Genomic DNA, 17,825 nt, shown 5'->3' with positions numbered 1-17,825 from the left:
TTCTTATCCTATCGATCCGTGCTCTGGAAGTTTTAGTACTCGTGAATTTCATGGTTCAGAAATAAAGAAAATCCTAGCACCAGGAATGTGCTCTGGAAACCTGCCAAAACAGGGTTGTAATTTTTACCTGCTGTATTAGCAACGACATTGCCATTTTCCTACAGGTACTACATGTAAAACAGGGTAACTTCCCGAGTTCAGGTTGCATATACAAGAAAATTAAAGTAAAGGTTCTGCTTGAACTTAACCTCCACCCCAAAGCCTGATCCCTCTGACAGCAATGGGATTTTTGGTATCGACTTTGAAGGAAGCAGCATCAGTCCCTCTCTTTCTTCATGCTTAATTTTAGTGTTTAATTAAGGCTTCTCATTAACATTATGAGTGCGATAATACATTTAGAGAGATATATAATAAAAAAAGAGCATGAATGCAGAGTTCATTTGGAATTTGAAAACAAAAATAACTGGAATGTAAATGAGTCTGTGCAGGTTCATTCAGGGGATTGCTGAGGGTATTCATAAATACCGTGGGAACCTCTTCTTGCTGCCGAATACGTGTGTGCTGATTAAGCAGAAAGAGTTTTTTCCACAGTGAAAAATGCTCATCTCCAGCCTCGGTCCTCCCAGTTAGGGGGAGGCAGGGGTCCCATGCTGCTGCAGGGTAGGGAATGGCTCTGAGCAAGTGCCGGGGTGCAGGCGATGATGCTCACCTGTTTCTCTCTCTGGGTCTTGCAGGCCCCCCACCGTGCGGATCGTGCACTCGGGCTGGCGTGCAACATCGAGGAGGAGCGCTACTCGGAGAGGGTCTACACCATCCGTGAGGGTGAGACGCTGGAGCTGACCTGCCTGGTCACCGGCCATCCTCGCCACAGTGAGCCCCCCGCTGTGGCCCGGTGGCAGCCCTGCCTCTGGTCACTGCACCTTTCCTCAGCTCTGTCTCTGAGCCTGTGCAAGCTGTTTTTCATCTTCCACTAGGTCTAGAATGGGTGCAGCGGTGGTAGGAAGTTAGAAATCAATGCGACAGGACCTGGGGGATGGGGGATTTGCCCAGGCTGATGGTTTTGTATTACCAAGTTGCAGAAGAAACAACCAGCAGGAAGAGTTTTTAACTTCTTTGAATGACTGGCTAGACTTGGTATTTAAAATCACCAAGTCTATAACCAACTTTAAACACGGGGTCCTGATAGTGAGTGTTTGAATCCGTGAAAGCTGGGTAGAAGGAAAGGAAAAACAAATATGAGGACAGGGATGACTGAAGGTAGACAGTAAGCACGAGAGTGAACAGCTGGAGAGGGGCACAGGAAAGCTCGGGGGAGTCTTGCTGTGTGCGCTGAGTCTTGGACATCATTGGAACCTCAGCACCGCAGCCCCATAGAAGACAAAAGTTAAACAGAAATAAATTACCTTTTCAGAGACCTTAACTCTATTTTATAGCATCCCATTCAAAGCCAAAGAGTCTTGTCAGTTGTGCTACAGCTGCCCTGGTGTGTGTGTGTCCCCACGCCCCTTTGCCCAGGGTACCCCATTAATAGGTTATTTTAGATCAGGGCCTCTTAAGACCCGTGCAGGGTGTAATGCTTTATTTCCCGATCTGTGCTGTTTGTTCCATTCCACCTTTTCGGTTGCTCTTGAACCAAACCCGCTCTCTGTTCCCTTAATGTGGACATGGCCACTTGCACTTCTGCTGTGTCCCCTCACCTTGCTCTGCTGGGAAACAAGCTGAGATACGAGAGCTGAGAATGCACCTGCAATTAGCTGAGAGTACCACGTTTCACAGTGCATGCGTTTGTATGTGATTTTGAACGCTACAATACCTAGTAAGGATTTTCTTTGCAAGGTGGTGAATGAGTCACCTCTCTCCTGCAATCATGTGGGACAGGTGGGACCTGTGAAGTGCAGCTGGGGAAGGGAGGTTCACTGGGAGACCTCAAGTCTGCAGATGAGTGATGTTCCTCCAGGAAAGAGAGATGTGCCATTTATTCCATAGCGGTTTCCAATTTAATGAGAAGATTTTAAAATAAAGGAGTTGAAGTTTATCCTGTGCTGGTGCCAGGGAAGGTGTAGGTCAGGCCATCTCTTAGAAAACTCTACTGTAACTGCACGTAGTTGCACTCTTCCAGCTGCAGTCACAGTTTAAAGCCATGTTGTAGAACAAGCCATTTTTCTTAGATTAAATGGTTGCTAGATTAAGTGATCTCTATCTAACCTTTGCCAGGTGAAGGGTAACAATAAAGAGGGTCTAAAAAACCCCAGACTGGGTGAAGTATCCGGATTTGATTTGTTTTGATAACACCCCATAAGAACAGTGATGTTTTAAAATCAGGTTGGTACTCTGAAGTTTAATATTCAGTGCCTCACAAGGTATGAAAAGTATTTATTGCCCTGCTATTGTATCCTCCCCCATTGCTGATTGTCCTCTATGCTCCGATGGTGCTCATGCGATGGGGGATCGGTGGCTTGTCGAATGTTGTCAGGGGAGATGCTGGGAAAATGCTGGCGGCTGCTGGTTGGAAGAGCCGAAAGAGAGACCTGCATGGATAACACACCTCGTTCGCAGAAAGCTGATAATAACATTTTAATGAAAGCAGAAAGGGAGCACGTCCCACCTTGAGGACATGCTGCTGCTTGCTAGGGGGTTTGTTATGGCAGAAGGTGCTCTTCAGCGGGGGGGCGATGGGATCTGCCCCAGGCTGGCTGCCTCTCTGAAACAAGTCCATGTCTCTTGGTGTCTGTTAGTGACGTTGGATTCATTCTGCCTTCCCAAACTTTTCTTCTCCAGGCTTATTTAACCTCTTTTTAAGATCCAAAGCAACTGGCTCTGGATGTGCAGCCTTTTTGGCATGCTGTCTGTTTGGGTGGAGGCAAATAGCACGTTCATGCGCAGGCAGAAAAGAGCAGGATAAAGGTAGACTGACACTTCCAGTGAGCTTCCTTGAAGATGTTTCTTTCTTGGACCATCTCCATCTGCTCCAGCAAAGCTGACCAGCAGCCTGCGAGGTTTGTGCAGCTGAAATCGAAGGTCCCTCTCAAACCTGCCTGAGAGGCAGCTTCAGAGCAAGTGGGGCTGTTACCTGTCAGGCAATGCTTTGGACCAGTTAGGAAAGGCGCCGTCTCAAGCAGTAACAAAGCTTATGATGCTGCTGAATCAAAAAAAACCCCAAAGCTGTTCAACAAAAATGTCTTACAAGAAAGCAACCATGCTGCTGCTTTTTTCATAAAAATCTCGATTTTCTCATCTGGGATTCAGGATGGAAAATTGATTTATCTTCGTTTTACCTGTTTATAGATTTTCTTTGTCAGGCAGCACCTGGGTCTGCTCTCTCTCTCTCACGTTACAGCTCTCTGAGACTCGCAATATTTTTTGCAGATTAATTGCCTGAGAGCAGGGGGATAGTTTTGGTAGTCTCAGATGGGTGATTCTGCAGTGAAATACAGGAGGCTTGGCAGGGCTGCATTTGAACATTAGCCTTTTTATGACCTTCTTATTAAATTTCCATTCAATTTTAGTGCTCCAGAAAGGAAAAAAAAAATAAAAAAAAAATGGCCGCGGGGGGGTGGGGGCGGGGGCTTAAGACGCCGTAGCTTTTTGCATTGCCGTACTTAAACTTCAGCATGCAGCGCTGTGGGAGCTGCAGCCCCTTGGACTGGTTCCCGTGAAATTTGGTTTCTCTCTAACAGGACTGCCATGAATCTCACCAGTGTTTGTGTTGCTTTTGTCAGCGGGGCTGCTGGGGAAAAGCAGCGATTGAGGTCAGGCAGGAGATCAGGGTGGATGTAAAATCCACAAGCGGGTGCTCACCCTTTCCAGCTGTCAGAGAACTACTCTTGCCTGCCAATAATTGCTCTTGGGTATTTTAAATACAGATAGCCCAAGATTTTTATTTATTTTGCTTGTGGAATACATTCTGCTTTAAGGTCTTGGTTCTTTAGGGGGAGGTCTGCAGTATGTTTCTGTTGTGACGAGGAGGCAATGGCTGGCATAAGGGGAGATAAGGCATTTATTTTTAAGCCTTCCTTTTTTATATGTGCAGAATTTATATATGAAACTGGACAATATATTACTGTTGGATTCTCATGTTCAGACAGCCTTCATATGAGATGGGTTTGAGAGGAAGTATCTGGCAAGATGCTTCCTATTCTTGCAGATGAAAGTGTTGAAAATATATTTTTATTTTATCTTTTTCTGCACGAGACTTCCATCCACATTTTGTTGTAATTGCCAGTATTTTCAGTACTTCAATTTTTCACTGATTTTTGCACAGAAGGTTATCATATTCAGTTTGCAAATTGTATTGAAATTATTTTCAAAATGTTATTTTATCAGACCCTGGGAAGTGAGTTTAGAAAATACGTAATTATGTATCTATTTTACAAATACTTTTCAACTTACATGTGTTTCTCAAACTTTTTCCATTATATTGATATACATAGAAACCCCTTTTGTTTTAAACACTGTAAGAAGTAAGCAACCCTGGACTAGGCATTTATAAAATCCCCCGTCTATGTTCATCCCCCTTACAAAGGGATAACCCTTTGGCTAGTTCGGGTCAGCTGTCCTGGCTCTGTCCCTTCCCAGTTCCTTGTGCCTCCCCAGCCCTCTCACCGGCAGGGCCTGAGAAACCAAAACCCCCTTGATTTAGTACAGACATCACCCAGCAACAACCAAACCCACCGTGTGCTGTCAGCCTTGCTCTCACACCACATCCACACCACAGCGCTGCTCCAGCTGCTCGGAGCTAAATTAACTCCATCCCAGCTGAAACCAGGACACAGGGTTTTACCAGGTGATTTGGATTAATGAATTGCCATAGCCTGTTTTATTATTCTTCTTTAAAGTGTGAGCCTGGGATATACGTGCATCCCCTGTTTCTTGCAGTAAACTCAGGTCTTGGCCAGCCACTGTCCTGTGCCACTCCTTACACTTCAGCAAGCAACTGGACAAGGGACTATTAGGAATTAAGTTCCTAAATAAATAAAGGCTGCTGGAAGTATTTTGGAGCAGAAGTGCCACACTAGGGTGGCAGTGGCTGATGCAGGGGGTGAGGATGTTAGCAGGGAAGTGGTGCACCTCTGCAGGGATACCAACAGCAAGTTGCTCTTTGCATGTGCTGTTCTCTTGCCTGGTTTCTCTGCTAATTGCCTTTGCTTTGGCCATCGCAGGTGATGGCATTACAGTGAAGCAGAGGTTGCCAGGTTCCACCCATAAACATGTGTGGTCCCCCTGCATGGAGGCAAGAGGTAAGCATGGGCTTCAGTCTTCTCAAATGTGCTGCTTCAGTAACGGAGCATTTGCTTCTGTTCGTGCTCAGTGAAGTAGGGAAGCTGGGCAGCAGTGCTCAAGTAAAAAGATCATTCAATATGTAAGGCTAGCGTGAGTAACGAGTTTTATTTCGTGTCCTTAAAGCGAAACTGTGGAAGTACCTTCTGCAAGCCTTCAGTTTTGGGAACAGCATTTAAGAGCATTGAATGTTAAAGCAGAAAGTTCGTCTCGTCATTTGCAAGCTGAGTTTGGTAATTGAGTGCCTGAATAGCTGGGGTTTGGAGCTACAGGTAATTACATCTACAAAATTAAAATCTCTTTAAAATCATGCACTCAAGAAAGAATTTTTTTCTTGGTTTTGGGGCTAATTAGCTGCATTTACCTGCTCTCCTAAGCTCACAGTAGGTCTCCACAGCTATTGAGAGGCAGTTTGGAAGCCAAGTATCTAATGGTTAGTCCAAGAAAATCTCCTGACGTTTCCTCCTCTGAGTCCTCTGAAGGCTTCAGCCAGGTGGCAGATAGGCATGTGTCAGACCTGGCGATGGGCTGGAGGAGATGCCAGCACTACAGGATGGGTCAGTTTAAGAAGCTGAGCCTAGAGGAGGACCCAGCTGAGCCCTCTGGCTGGCTGTAGAAGACATCAGGTCTTCTTGTCTGATGTTTGTCCAGTCGTTGCCTTCCTGTCAGCCTTAAAAATGCCCAGTGACTCTGGCTGAGAGGTGCCTGTGAGTCCGCCTCAAACCGCTGCTCAGAGAGTAGAGATGGTCCTCGGGGAGTCTCCAAAGGCTCTTCTGTGTGCTCTGCCACGCCAAGCACCTTTCTCCTCAACCTTCTGCATCCCATGGGCCATCGCCAAGGAGAGGAGACCTTGCTGATGCTCTGTCGCAGCCTCCTGTGCTGTAGGACTGTTGTTACCAGCACAGTGTCTGTCTGGTTTTCCTTTCTACCACATTAAAAGTTCCCCTGGGATATAAAGAGAGGAAAAACAGTCTCTGCAGATCTATCTTTCTCCTCTGGTTTGCAAGGTGTCTCCTGAATATCCAGGTTTTGTAGCTAGGACACATTTACATGTAAGTGTGCCTAGACATTAATGCCTGCCAGGGCGTGCTTCTAGCTCTGAAAACTCCGTGGGGAAGAGGACAGGGCTTGAGACCCCTGGAGCGAGTGCGCCTTTCTGCGTGAGAGGGCTTTCACCTTGCCCTGGGCAAGCCCCTTCTGCTTGTGCCACGGGCCTGCTATGGTTTGGTGTTACCATATTCATTATTATTGTTATTATTATCCCCATTGGCATGAGGGAGTGTAGCAGGAGGACTGTAGCAGTGGGGAATCAGACCACGCTAGGTGGGACCTGTGTTTTCTTCTCCTTCTTTCACAGATTGGAAAAGGCAAAGAGAAAGTGATGCTCATGGGGCTCCTCTCCTAAGGGGACACTGATGGCTGTAAGGAAACGAAGCCGGTGGGGCTGGTGTGGGTGTGCATGCTGTGGTGCCAGGCCATTTGCTGCCTCCTTAGGCTTCTCGTGACACCCTGCATGACTTGAGGCTGCCCACAGTAGATATCTGCTGCCAGTGGAAGTCTGGGAGAGGGAGTGAATGTTTCCTTTTTTTTTTCTCTTTATCATGTCAGTGCTCCTGCGTGCTTTACCAAAGTGCACATTTATGCCTTTTTGTCTTTCCAGGCATTGCTTTTAACTTTGCGATCAATTGATGTAGTTCTGTAACAGGCTGATGACTTGCATGTGCCTCTTTGTGATCTGCTCCAAGTCATGCTGAAATGATGCTGCTCTATAGGGGCCTCTCTTTGAAAACGTGTCTTCAGATTTTCTCTTACTGGCTTCCCACCACGTGCCACAAAATTCTCCCTACAGTTAGTTACAGGCAGGTAGAGGTAGGGAAACCCCAGGTATTCAGAGTGGTGGTTGCACTCGCAAGCTGAAAACTGGTTTGAAACTTGTTCAAAAATGTGTTGGGGTCTAATCGATGTCAATAAGGCCTTCGGGGAGAATAACGGAAGGCTACGGTAATTATTGCCAGGGAAGAGAATTACAAACACTTGCACACTGTTGTTCCCCAAAACTTAGCCTCACTCCTAATTATACAGAAAGCTCTGAGCACCCCAACACATGATTGCAAGTCTACTTGTAGCCCGTGGAGTGATTGTGTAGCACTTGATATATCGCTGCTGTTCATAATTTGCAGCATTCTTATACACAGCACTCATCACTTGATCTATTAAATGTGCCATTAGTTGCCATAGAAACTAATTTTCCTTGATTAAGTTTTTAAAATGCCACATCCATACTCAGGTGAGGCTAATGGTGGGTGGGCAAATGCAGCCCTTTTTTCATAAATTACTGCTTTCAGGATTTTGCCCAGAGGTTGGTTTGGATTTTTGAACAAAATTCTGTGAAGCCCCTTGCTGTTTGGGGGTGAGGGCTGCGTGACGAGTCCTTCTCTGTCTCTGGTGGTCCATGTTGGATCGCTGGGGCTGGCTGCCAGTCCATCAGGGCAAGGGGCTGCAGTGTCACCCTTCAGACCCATCCATTTTCCAGACCCCAGCCCAGGAACCAACTGTTGTGCTGTACCTGCCTGTCGGCTCAACAAGAGATGTCTAAGGATGTACTTATCCCTGTGACACAAGTCAGTCATTTGCTGCTTTATGTAGCTGATAGGTGACGTTTTATTTGCAGTCGTGAGGCTCTCCTGCACAGCCTACAGAGGGATGCAGCTTACCCTTGGCAGCTCCAGTCTGTGCTGGGGGGGGGGCATCCAGCCCATGGCAGCAACGACTGTGGCTGTACCAAGGTGACGACCTTGGTTTGGACCAATGTTTGGACCATGGGGACAGAGGAAGCAGCATCTTCTGAAAGAGCAGGGACTGGCTGGGATTTTGTATTCCTGGTTGTCCGCCAAAGGCCTTGTTTGTCCTGCATTATTTTTTTTTTGTTGTTTTGTTTTTGCTTTTTTTATCTGGGTGTTTTTTTCCCTGTGTCTTTCGCTTCTGTGTGCGGTCACACCTTGGGTGATGTTATCCTGTCACGAACGTTCTGAGATGCAAAATATGCTGAATGGAGGGAGGGTGATGCCCAAGTCCTTGTCCAGTTGCTTCACTGTGGCTGTAGGCTGGCAAGGGGCCAGCTGTGGGAGTGTTCTCTGTCCCCACCAGCATGGGCCGATGCTGGTGATGTGGTCCCCACATTTGCCCCCCTGCCCTGACCAAGCTCCAGGAGACTACACATGTAGTCTAGCCATCTGAGAGTTGTGTGCCCTCTGCCCTCAGCAAGCTCTGGGGTTGTGACTATTTTGGGGTTGCAACATGCCCTTGTGAACAACGAGGCTTTTTCTTTTTTTTGCAGAACCATAGCAGATTCCACCTCCTCACATCCTCCTGACATCCTTCTCCTCTGCAGCGCTATCGGACTATATTATTTTATCCCCTTGAAATCAAGGGGCTAAGATGTGCACTTACTGTTGGTTGTGTGTGAAGAGAGTGGCAGATAGCTTGGCTCTCCCAGGAAGTAATGCATGGGAGGATCTGCTTTTGGAAGACCCAAAATTTTCTCCCTGCCTCTGTTTTGCTGTTTTCTTTCCACTTGTAGGAGTGGAGTGCTGTGCTGATGGCCACTCTGTCAACAAGTAGCTAGTCCCCTTGCAGCTGAGAGCCTGCTAGGAGATCCCTTCTGCTTCCCAGGCTTGGTGGTTGCACACCCTGAGCGGAGCCAGGACTGCTGCTCCTCTGGGATGTGTGTGGCCCTGGGGACCTGCAGCCCGCCTGCTGGCAGTTTGGGTGGCCAGCGGGGGTGGTCCAAGTGGCACAGATGTTCTCCCATGGCAGGGGGGCACTGTCGGGGATGCTGAGCTGACTCACGCTGTGTGCCAGCTTGGTCAGAGTAGCGAGGTGCTGGGCACAGCGCCTGCCCTGCAGAAACGGAGGTGGTGGCTGGCAGGAGATGTTCTCAGCATAGGGTTGGTGCTTTAGTCCCCAGAGGTGCCTGGGCTGACCTGGGCAAGCCACATTGGGTCCAGCCAGAGTTAGCAGGGCTGACCCATTTTGCACCTGCGTTGTTGCAGCTATTGTCCACAGTGTGTGGCACAGGGTTTGTATTGCAGATTTATACTGTAGAAGAAGGAATTCGTTGATTTTAATTATCACATAGTGCTGAGTGATACAATGGGGCTTGAATGGGCAGTGAAAGAAGCAATAGGCAAGGCAGGAAAGCAGTGATAGCACAGTGGGGGAAAGCCTCATGGTGCCTTGCATTTAATTTGTTGGGATTGTTTTTTTTCCTTCCAAAGCAAGCATGCTGAACCTAATAGTAAGAATTAGGTGAGATGGATGAGTCCCCTGCTGAGACATTGGCCAGCACCTTCCTGTGTGATGGGGTGTCTGTGTTCCCCAAACAAATGCAGAGCCTTTCTGGAGAAGCAGAAAGGAGCAAAGCTTTCAAATTTGGGAGGAGGATCAACAGGAAGAACATACGGGTAGATAAAGGACTAGCACATTTGCCCTTATCAGGGCAAACCCCTGGTGCTGAGACCCAGAGGTCAGTGTAGCCCAGGTCATCAGCAGCTTTTGCTCAGTATTCTAAGTTTGCATTCAGAAGCAACAGCAGGGAAGGAAACAAAAAGTTGAGTAAGACCATTCCTTGCTTATTGGAATTCCACCCACCCCCCATCTCATATGAGTGGCAGAAGTAAACCAAACTTCTAGAAGTAAATAGGCTTTTGGTGGGTCCCAGCATGTCTGTGGGGTCTTTACACAAAGCAACATGGGTTAGAGTGTGTCATACGCTCAGTTTGTGATGTTCTGGGATACACAAGGGTCTCAGTCCCAAGAAGCCTGGTGTAACTCCAGGAGTGACTTACTGGCTTGTCTTTCAGTGCTGTCCCTGGCTGTGGGTGCTGTGATTTCTGTCCCAGACTTTTTTCACATTTAACACTTACTTCACTTGTCAAACAGAGCAGAGGAGGCTTGTAGTGGGCACTGAATGTATCTGCAGTGCTCTACAGAAGGTGTGAGTTCAGATGCCTGTACTTTAGGAAGAAAACATCAAATAAACTGTTCATAGCCTCAACAGCAAAAATGGCATGTGAAGTTTAATTGCTTATTACTTTTAATGCTGAAAAACAATGAAGACACATGCCCTTCATAGCTAAATGTGGGCTTTATTGACTCAAACGTTTATGAGGTTTTTTTTCAGCATAAAATGCAGGCTAATTTAGTCGTGAGTCAGGCTGGATTTTGTCAGGTGTTCACTGAACATTTGTAAAGTCTTCCCATGAACTGAGGAGTGTCATATGAAATCATCATCAATTTGCCTAACGAGTACAATTACTGTAATAAGGATATGCAGAATGCAATAGGAAAACAGCTGTTCCAGTGTAAGTAACCCCCCTCCCCACAAATTGCGTTCTTTGACCACATCAGCAGTTAATAAGAATTCCTATCAATTAAAATAGAAAATGTAGCATCCACTTTACCTCAGAGGAGCCTTTTATGTTTCACTTGCAGCTGATCAAAGAGGCTATCACGTGGGGTTTTTGTTTTGTTTTTCTGAAATGCTGCTTTTTATATTTCAATGGCTGGAGTGCCAGAAAATGTTAATTCTTTCTTTGCGTGCGCGCTAATAAGGTGAAGATAGGATTCTGTTCTGAAGCGTTAGAGGAGGCTACATTAATCACACTGAGTAATTAAGATGGTATGCAATGTAAATAGTGAAGGTGTGCCTATAATGTGCCACAGTTACATGTGTCTGATGATGGAGGTACCTGGCTGCTTGGCAAGGAGCGTGCTTTACGGAGCTGGAAGGAGAGGTGAAGTGCAGCTCAGTGTGGTGCGCGTCAGCTCCAAACACTCACAGACGGGCTTTTGCCATGGTCTGTGATATCCCGATGTACCACGGGTGTTTGAAAAGTTACCTTTGCGTGCTTCTAAACTTCATTTATTGATATTGTCGACAAATATATTTTTGTCTCAATGCTTCTGTATAATGTGTCAATGCTAAATCTTAGGTAGCCTCAGCCGTGGGAGGGAAGCTTTCCCGAGGATGACTCTGGGAGCGTTGAAGTAAGAGCAAGCAGAGATGGTGAAACAAGTGAGGAAGGAGACAGGTCCAGAGTTGCTGAGACCCAGAAATTTGTGTTGAACATGGCATTGATGGTGAAGGTTATAAGAATTTAGGCTTCCCAAAAAGCAACCCAGGAGAAAACACAAACCCCTAAGGAAGACATTTTTCCCCTAAAATCTCTTTTGGACCTGAAGTCCTTGCCTAATAGCAATCTAATGGTAAAAACTCAGAGTTAAGTTGTAATTAATATGAGGACTTGGTGGAGTTGTCTTTGTCAGGTGGCAGTTACATAGCCTCTTCTCCCCCCTGCTGTGGAGCACAGGACTTGTAGGGAAGCAGGGGTGAGGAAGGGCCAGCGTCCTTGCTGGTCTGTCTGCCCCTGGGGCACACAGGCTTTCACTGGGACCCTGAGCTGGGTGCTGTGGTCAGCATGAGGACAGCTGGTGCCCTTCCTTGCTGGGGTCCCCTGAGCACTTCCATCTTCAGGATGGCAACAATCTTGTTCCCTCTGTAACTATTAAAATGTAATCTTGTCTTGAACAACATCATTTTGATATGGTAACTCAGCCGTACACTGCACGGAGCATGTAGTCCCACTGAATATTTTGTGAATGTGCCACAGAAAGGAATGTAAAGCCATTCACCCTATCATCTGCAGGAAGCTGGATTAAAAGACACGTGGTTTGCAAGCTGATAAAGAAATTCCTTGCTTGTTTTATTCCGAATAATTTGACCAGTTGTATCTTGGTGATTCTCCTGGTTCCAGGTGGCTGCTGTCTCTCGACAAGAAATATGTTGCAGGTTTCTAAATAGGGCTTGGAAGTGGTGGGGGAAAGAGGTCAGCTTAAATCAAGATAAATGCAGCATCACGGCAAGTGAAGTGTATATTTCAGTCGCACTCTCTTAGTTGAGCATATTGAGCCCAGGCTTGTTAAAGCATCAGCAATCACCGAAATGAGACTATCAGAGAATCACGTGGAGTTGGAAATGACATCCAGATTGGTGATTTTTACCATACCAGTTTCATATTGATGCTTGTGGAAGCTTAAAAGCTGCCTGAAATCCCCTGCAGAAAGTTTCCAATGAACACAGAACACGATCGGTAAAAAGCAAAATTGTCTGGTTTTGCTGAAATGTGGACACTTGTCCTCTGAAGGGATTGCATCTGTCTTCTCCCCTTCCTCTGGATCTTCCCCCCAAACTGTGCTCTGCAGTCTTTAGTTTCTCCCTGATATTGTCAGCTTTTGTCTTCCTTTTCCTTGACGGCACTTTAAAGGTAGGCTGTGGGCTGAAAGGAGGGAGCGGCGGCTCTGGGATGCTGCAGAAGTAGCTGGTTTTCCGTGACTGTTGAACATACCAGTCTCATAAGCAAAAATGAGGTGGGTGGCTTTGGAATGAGGTCTGTTGCTATGAGGTCTTTCTCGCTGACAAAGAATGTCTTTGGTGAGTAAAGAGATAATTTAGTAACCCAGGGAAACTAGCAGCACATGCAGATCTGCTGTGGCTGAAGCAGCAGTACATTCTGGTACCTGGTCTGCAAAAAGATATCTCCTAAAGAAACACTTGAAGATGGTTTTTGTGGAGTAAAATAGGAATCGTTCCCATTGCTGTGGACATAGTGAAGGACATGTTCTCCTACATCTGCAAGTAAAACCTCAGGGCAGTGAGCTCCTCGTATGTATTCCCCTAGCAGCAAGAAGTGTTTGTGGCTAGAAAACACTTTGGGTTTGCAGCCCATTTGAGTTCTTCTCTAAAAATGAGATACGTCAGATCCCAAAGTCCAACCGTATGTTAGTGCCTCTGAGGATGTGTGATAGGACTACAAACTTGATGCTGGTGTCTCCTACGCTTGATTCCAGAGTTTGTCTCTAATGCTGATGCCCATCAAGGGGAGATTTATTTAACACCAGTGTGTACTTCCATGACTGGCAGTTCAGTCGTTGAACATTAATGCTTGGCTGTACTTCAGAGCCTTTTTCTTACATCCCACTAAATGCAGGGAGCGGAGGGAAGATGGTTCTGTTAACATACTGTGGTTCTGTGTGCAGTGACCTTGGTATCTTGTTTTCCACATATCTGCATATGGTTGGGAAGACAGCACTGTCACAGCAGTAGCTTGGTGGCACCTGAGGACCAGGAACTATCCCCTGCACTGTCTGTGGCGTGGATTGAGGGCAGCTTCAGCAAGCTTGCCAGTGCCACCAGGCCGCGTGGTGCGGTTGACACGCTGGAGGGAAGGGGTGCGTCCAGAGGGACCCCGACAGGTGGGCTGTGCACACCTCATGGCGTTCAGCAAGGCCAAGTGCCAGGCCCTGCACGTGGGTTGGGGCAATCCGGAGCACAAGCACAGGCTGGGCAGGGAACGGATTGAGAGCAGCCCTGAGGAGAAGGACTTGGTGGGGCTGCTTGACAAGAAGCCCAGTGATGTGTGCTGGCCACCCAGAAAGCCAAGCGTACCCTGGGCTGCAGCACCAGCCGCGTGGCCAGCAGGTGAGGGAGGGGGCTCTGCCCCTCTGCTCTGCTCTGGTGAGACCCCCGGGCAGCGCTGCATCCAGCTCTGGGGCCTCCAGCATAAGAGGTGTTTGAAAAGTTACCTTTGTGTGCTTCTAAACGTCATTTATTTTTATCAATGAATATTTGTTTTATTCTGAATAATTTGACTAGTTGTATCTTGGTGATTCTCCTGGTTCCAGGTGGCTGTTGGAGTGAGCCCAGAGGAGGCCACGAGGATGCTCAGGGGGCTGGAGCCCCTCTGCTGTGGAGACAGGCTGGGAGAGCTGGGGCTGTTCAGCCTGGAGAAGAGAAGGCTGCGGGGGGACCTGACAGCACCTGCCAGTGCCCAAAGGGGCCGACAGGGAAGCTGGGGGGGGCTTCTTACAGGGCCATGGAGTGACAGGACAAGGGGGAACGGCTTTAAACTGAAAGAGGGGAGATGTAGATGAGATATTGGGAAGAAATTGTTCCCCGTGAGGGCGGCGAGGCGCTGGCCCAGGCTGCCCAGAGCAGCTGTGGGTGCCCCATCCCTGGCAGTGCCCAAGGCCAGGCTGGATGGGGCTGGGAGCAGCCTGGGCTGGGGGGGGATGTCCCATGGCAGGGGGTGGGAACTGGGTGATCTTTATGGTCTCTTCCAACCCAAACCTTTCTGTGATTCTGTGAATTACTGAGGCAGGCTCTTGAGATTGTTGCTTTTGAAATTTAAAGAAAGGAATGCTGCTTACAAAACCTTATCCACCTGAGGTGTCTGATATTGATAGAGTCTGACCAAATTAGGTTGTTTCTGGTATGATCGTTAAACAGCCCCTCTATGTTCCTTTCTGCGTGGTTTTTATCCTCTGCACTGCTGTTCTTGTAGATAGTGATATCCTAGGCTGAGCTCTCCTGCACCTCGGGCAGTTGGCAGGGGCTGTTTTGGGAAGTACTGGGTTTATTTGTGCTGTCATCCACCTGTGCACTGGTATCTGGATGCTCTGCAGAGCACGAGTGGAGCTTATCAGGCTGGAAAAACCATATGCCTTCTGCTGAAGGATGCTCTGTAATTGAGGCTTACTCCCAAGTGGTGCTGAAGAGCTCTTGTTATGTCAGTTGTGTTAGGCTTCCCCCTTCACCCCCCCAGCCCCAACTTTTGGAGTCAGCGTAGGCAAATGTGGGGATTTTTTTGTTTGGTTTTGGTTTTTTTTTTTGATAGGCTGTTCTGTATGTTAGTGAAGGCAAGAAAACTGAACCTGAAGAGGAGAAGTTGAACTTTAAATGAGCTTAACTATTTAATCTGTGTGTAAATGTTTGCCTTCCCAGCCAAAAGCAATTAAAAAGGAGACTCGGCTATCGCTGTCCTAATTCATGTGGTACGCGCAAGGTATTTGCTCTGGTACTGTAGTACAAGTTGCACAGCACAGCTGCTGAAATAAAGCTAAACAGAACTGAGAAATGTTGCTGTCCTGATAAGTGTGGCTAAGCTGGTTGTCTTAGAGGTAGCTAAAAATTACAAGCAGCTTTATAATCCTTTCCTAGGGTACAGCAGCATCTTCCATCAGAACAAACAGGAACAACTTGTGTGAGTTCCTCCCCCCCCCCCCCTTTTTTTTTTGTAGGCTGTTATTCTTTTTAAAGTCAAGAGCATAACTAGACACTAAACAATAAGTATTTTGAGATTATTCTTATTAGTGTGTTTTTACAGAAAAATCTTGCTGCACTGGGTGACTCTGCTCCTTAGTTTTGAGTGCTTTGACTTGTTCTACCTCTGCTTGAAAGGTATAACCTTGGTATAGTCTTGATAGGTCCTTATAAATAATTACAGCAACATTATAGGCTGAATCCTCTTACTCTTGCAGATTTCATGATCCACGAGATAAAAATAACAAGTGAGATTTTTTTTTCTTCCTCATATGTCTATCAATCAAAATGATAAAGATATTTATGACTTGCACGTTTTAATGGTGTAATTAGATATAATTACATGTTCAAATGATTACACATATGAACACTAATTACATAATTGAGGACAATTATGCTAACTAGGTAAATACATAATTAACTAAAAATCTCTCGTAAAATCAAGGAAATTTGCACAACAGCCAAAGAAAGTAAAATCACAATAAAAAAATAAATAAGCCTTTCTGTCTGAGAACTCTAATGCTGTATGTTTGTGGAGAAGACCTGGCCATTTAACTTCTAGTGGGCTGAATTTAGTTCAGCTGCCTCTTCTATTTTTAGCCTCCCTGTAAAAGCAAGATGAACGTTAAAGCAAAAAGCTGTGCTGTAGTTGTGTTTGCTTTGGTCTCTGACGATGATTTTCTGACCTCTGTCAGGCTGGATTTTAGTGGTTCATTCAAGTGTGGTTTTTTTTTTTTTTTTTTTTTTTTTTCATTGGGGAGGGAATTATTTTGTCTTTATAATTGTGAATTTTTAATATAGAAGGGAGCATAAGCTCAAAGCCAGTTAGGTTTTTTGTCTGTTTTAACGCAACAGTGCAACTTCAACACAGCGAGAACGGGCTCGCAGTGGCAGTGCTGCCCTGCTGAGGCTGCAGGATGGAGGTTCCTTAAAGCCTCATCACCAGCCCCTGCAATGCCCTTTCTCCTGACACACCAGCTTGCCTTGCACCTCCTTCCAAACTGCAAAAAGTGGGTAAAGCTCATGCAGTAGAGATGTAGTGAGATATCCACAGCCTCGGTAAACTCCCCAGTGCAGAAGTGCGTTTGGGGATGGATCATTGCTGCATATCAGGCAGCGATGAATCAGTGGCTGTGGCCCTCTTCCCTCTGCTATTAACTTTTCCAGTTTTAAATATACCCTGATTTGAAGCTATTATTATCTTTGTTTCCCTTTGGATATCATCTCAGTTCATCGTTGCTTAATGTTGTGATGATTTCCTTAGCCTTCGCTCTACAGGTCCTTAATCCTGTCCCTTAATCCTGTCATTTTATTTCTAGTTGCAAGCTGAACCAGGTTTTTTTCTTTTTGCTTTTTTCTGAAAGTCTATTTGCAATTCTCTTGATATGTGGGAACTGTTCCCAGATCCCTTTCCTTGGCATTCGTGGGAGTCATTTAAAGGTATGCCAAGAAAGCTCAATAAGATATGAATGATGCTATTCGTGATTACTGGATTTTTCATAAATTTTCTTCTCATTGGATTCTGAATTGGAAATAAGCTAAAATCTCAGAGTCAGTAGGATTCAAACACACACTGTTTCTTTTTCCTGAATAAAGGTCTTGCCAGCGTCGTTCTCAACTGTGCCAGGTGCAGGGCAGAAGAGACTCAGTCATTTTCCAGTGTTGCTTGACATTGTTGTATAGTTTTTCACCATCTGAATTTTCACCAATTCTTCATCCTCTGAAACAAAGGGGGAAAAACCCCTGTACACAGAAGCAAAAACATGGCAACAGGGGTGTTTTTTGGTGTCTGTCACAGGCACTTTTAAGCAGAAACCTGGGAACTTCCATCCTGACTGAGCCTGGATGTCCCATGTCCTGTCTCCTGGCCAGCACCTGGAGTGTATAGGTAGGATGTGCTTAACCTCGAAGCCTCTGCATGTCCGGTGTTTTGGAATCACCTGATCAAAAGGTTGTATCTCATGTCTGTGGTAACTAGGTATGGATAGATTTAATTCCCATGGATGAATCAGTTTAGAGCCCTGGACTTCATGTCATCATGGTAGTTAATAATTCGTGACTATTGGTTATACAACACAACTATATGTTATAATTTGAAAGAAAATAAGTGTTATTTTAAAAAACCAAATAATCAAACGTTGCTGTTTGATAATTTCAGTCAAAGCCTCTGATTTCTCATGTTACAAGAAAACATGGGCTTGATGCGGTATCGGTGACTTGTGCTCAGTGGCTGTTGATCTTTTCTGGCCTTAAGTTCTGTTGATAGCATTTCATACCAAGCTGCCTTCTCAGCTGAGCTGCCAACTCTCTCTTGTCAAGATTTCTTATCTTTTCCCTTTTCTCCCAGCTAACCCCCTTCCCAGTTCTCCCACCTTTTAAGCAAAATAAA

At 46.1% G+C, this 17,825-nt stretch overlaps 1 protein-coding gene across 1 annotated transcript in view; it reads left to right on the top strand.

Annotated features, from left to right (window-relative positions):
- Positions 1-423: 423 nt before the first annotated feature.
- The window catches only part of MDGA2 (MAM domain containing glycosylphosphatidylinositol anchor 2), a 253,219-nt gene continuing 235,817 nt past the window's right edge, over positions 424-17,825 (top strand). Inside the window, 3 exon segments of the mRNA XM_037393857.1 lie at positions 424-470; positions 735-757; positions 760-867. Coding sequence (XP_037249754.1) covers positions 424-470; positions 735-757; positions 760-867 — 178 coding nt within the window.

Source organism: Falco rusticolus, chromosome 7, assembly GCF_015220075.1.
Source record: "Falco rusticolus isolate bFalRus1 chromosome 7, bFalRus1.pri, whole genome shotgun sequence".
In the NCBI taxonomy this organism is placed as follows: Eukaryota; Metazoa; Chordata; class Aves; order Falconiformes; family Falconidae; genus Falco; species Falco rusticolus.
The sequence above is the reverse complement of the archived record's forward strand: the minus strand, read 5'-3'. Positions and strand labels throughout refer to the sequence as shown.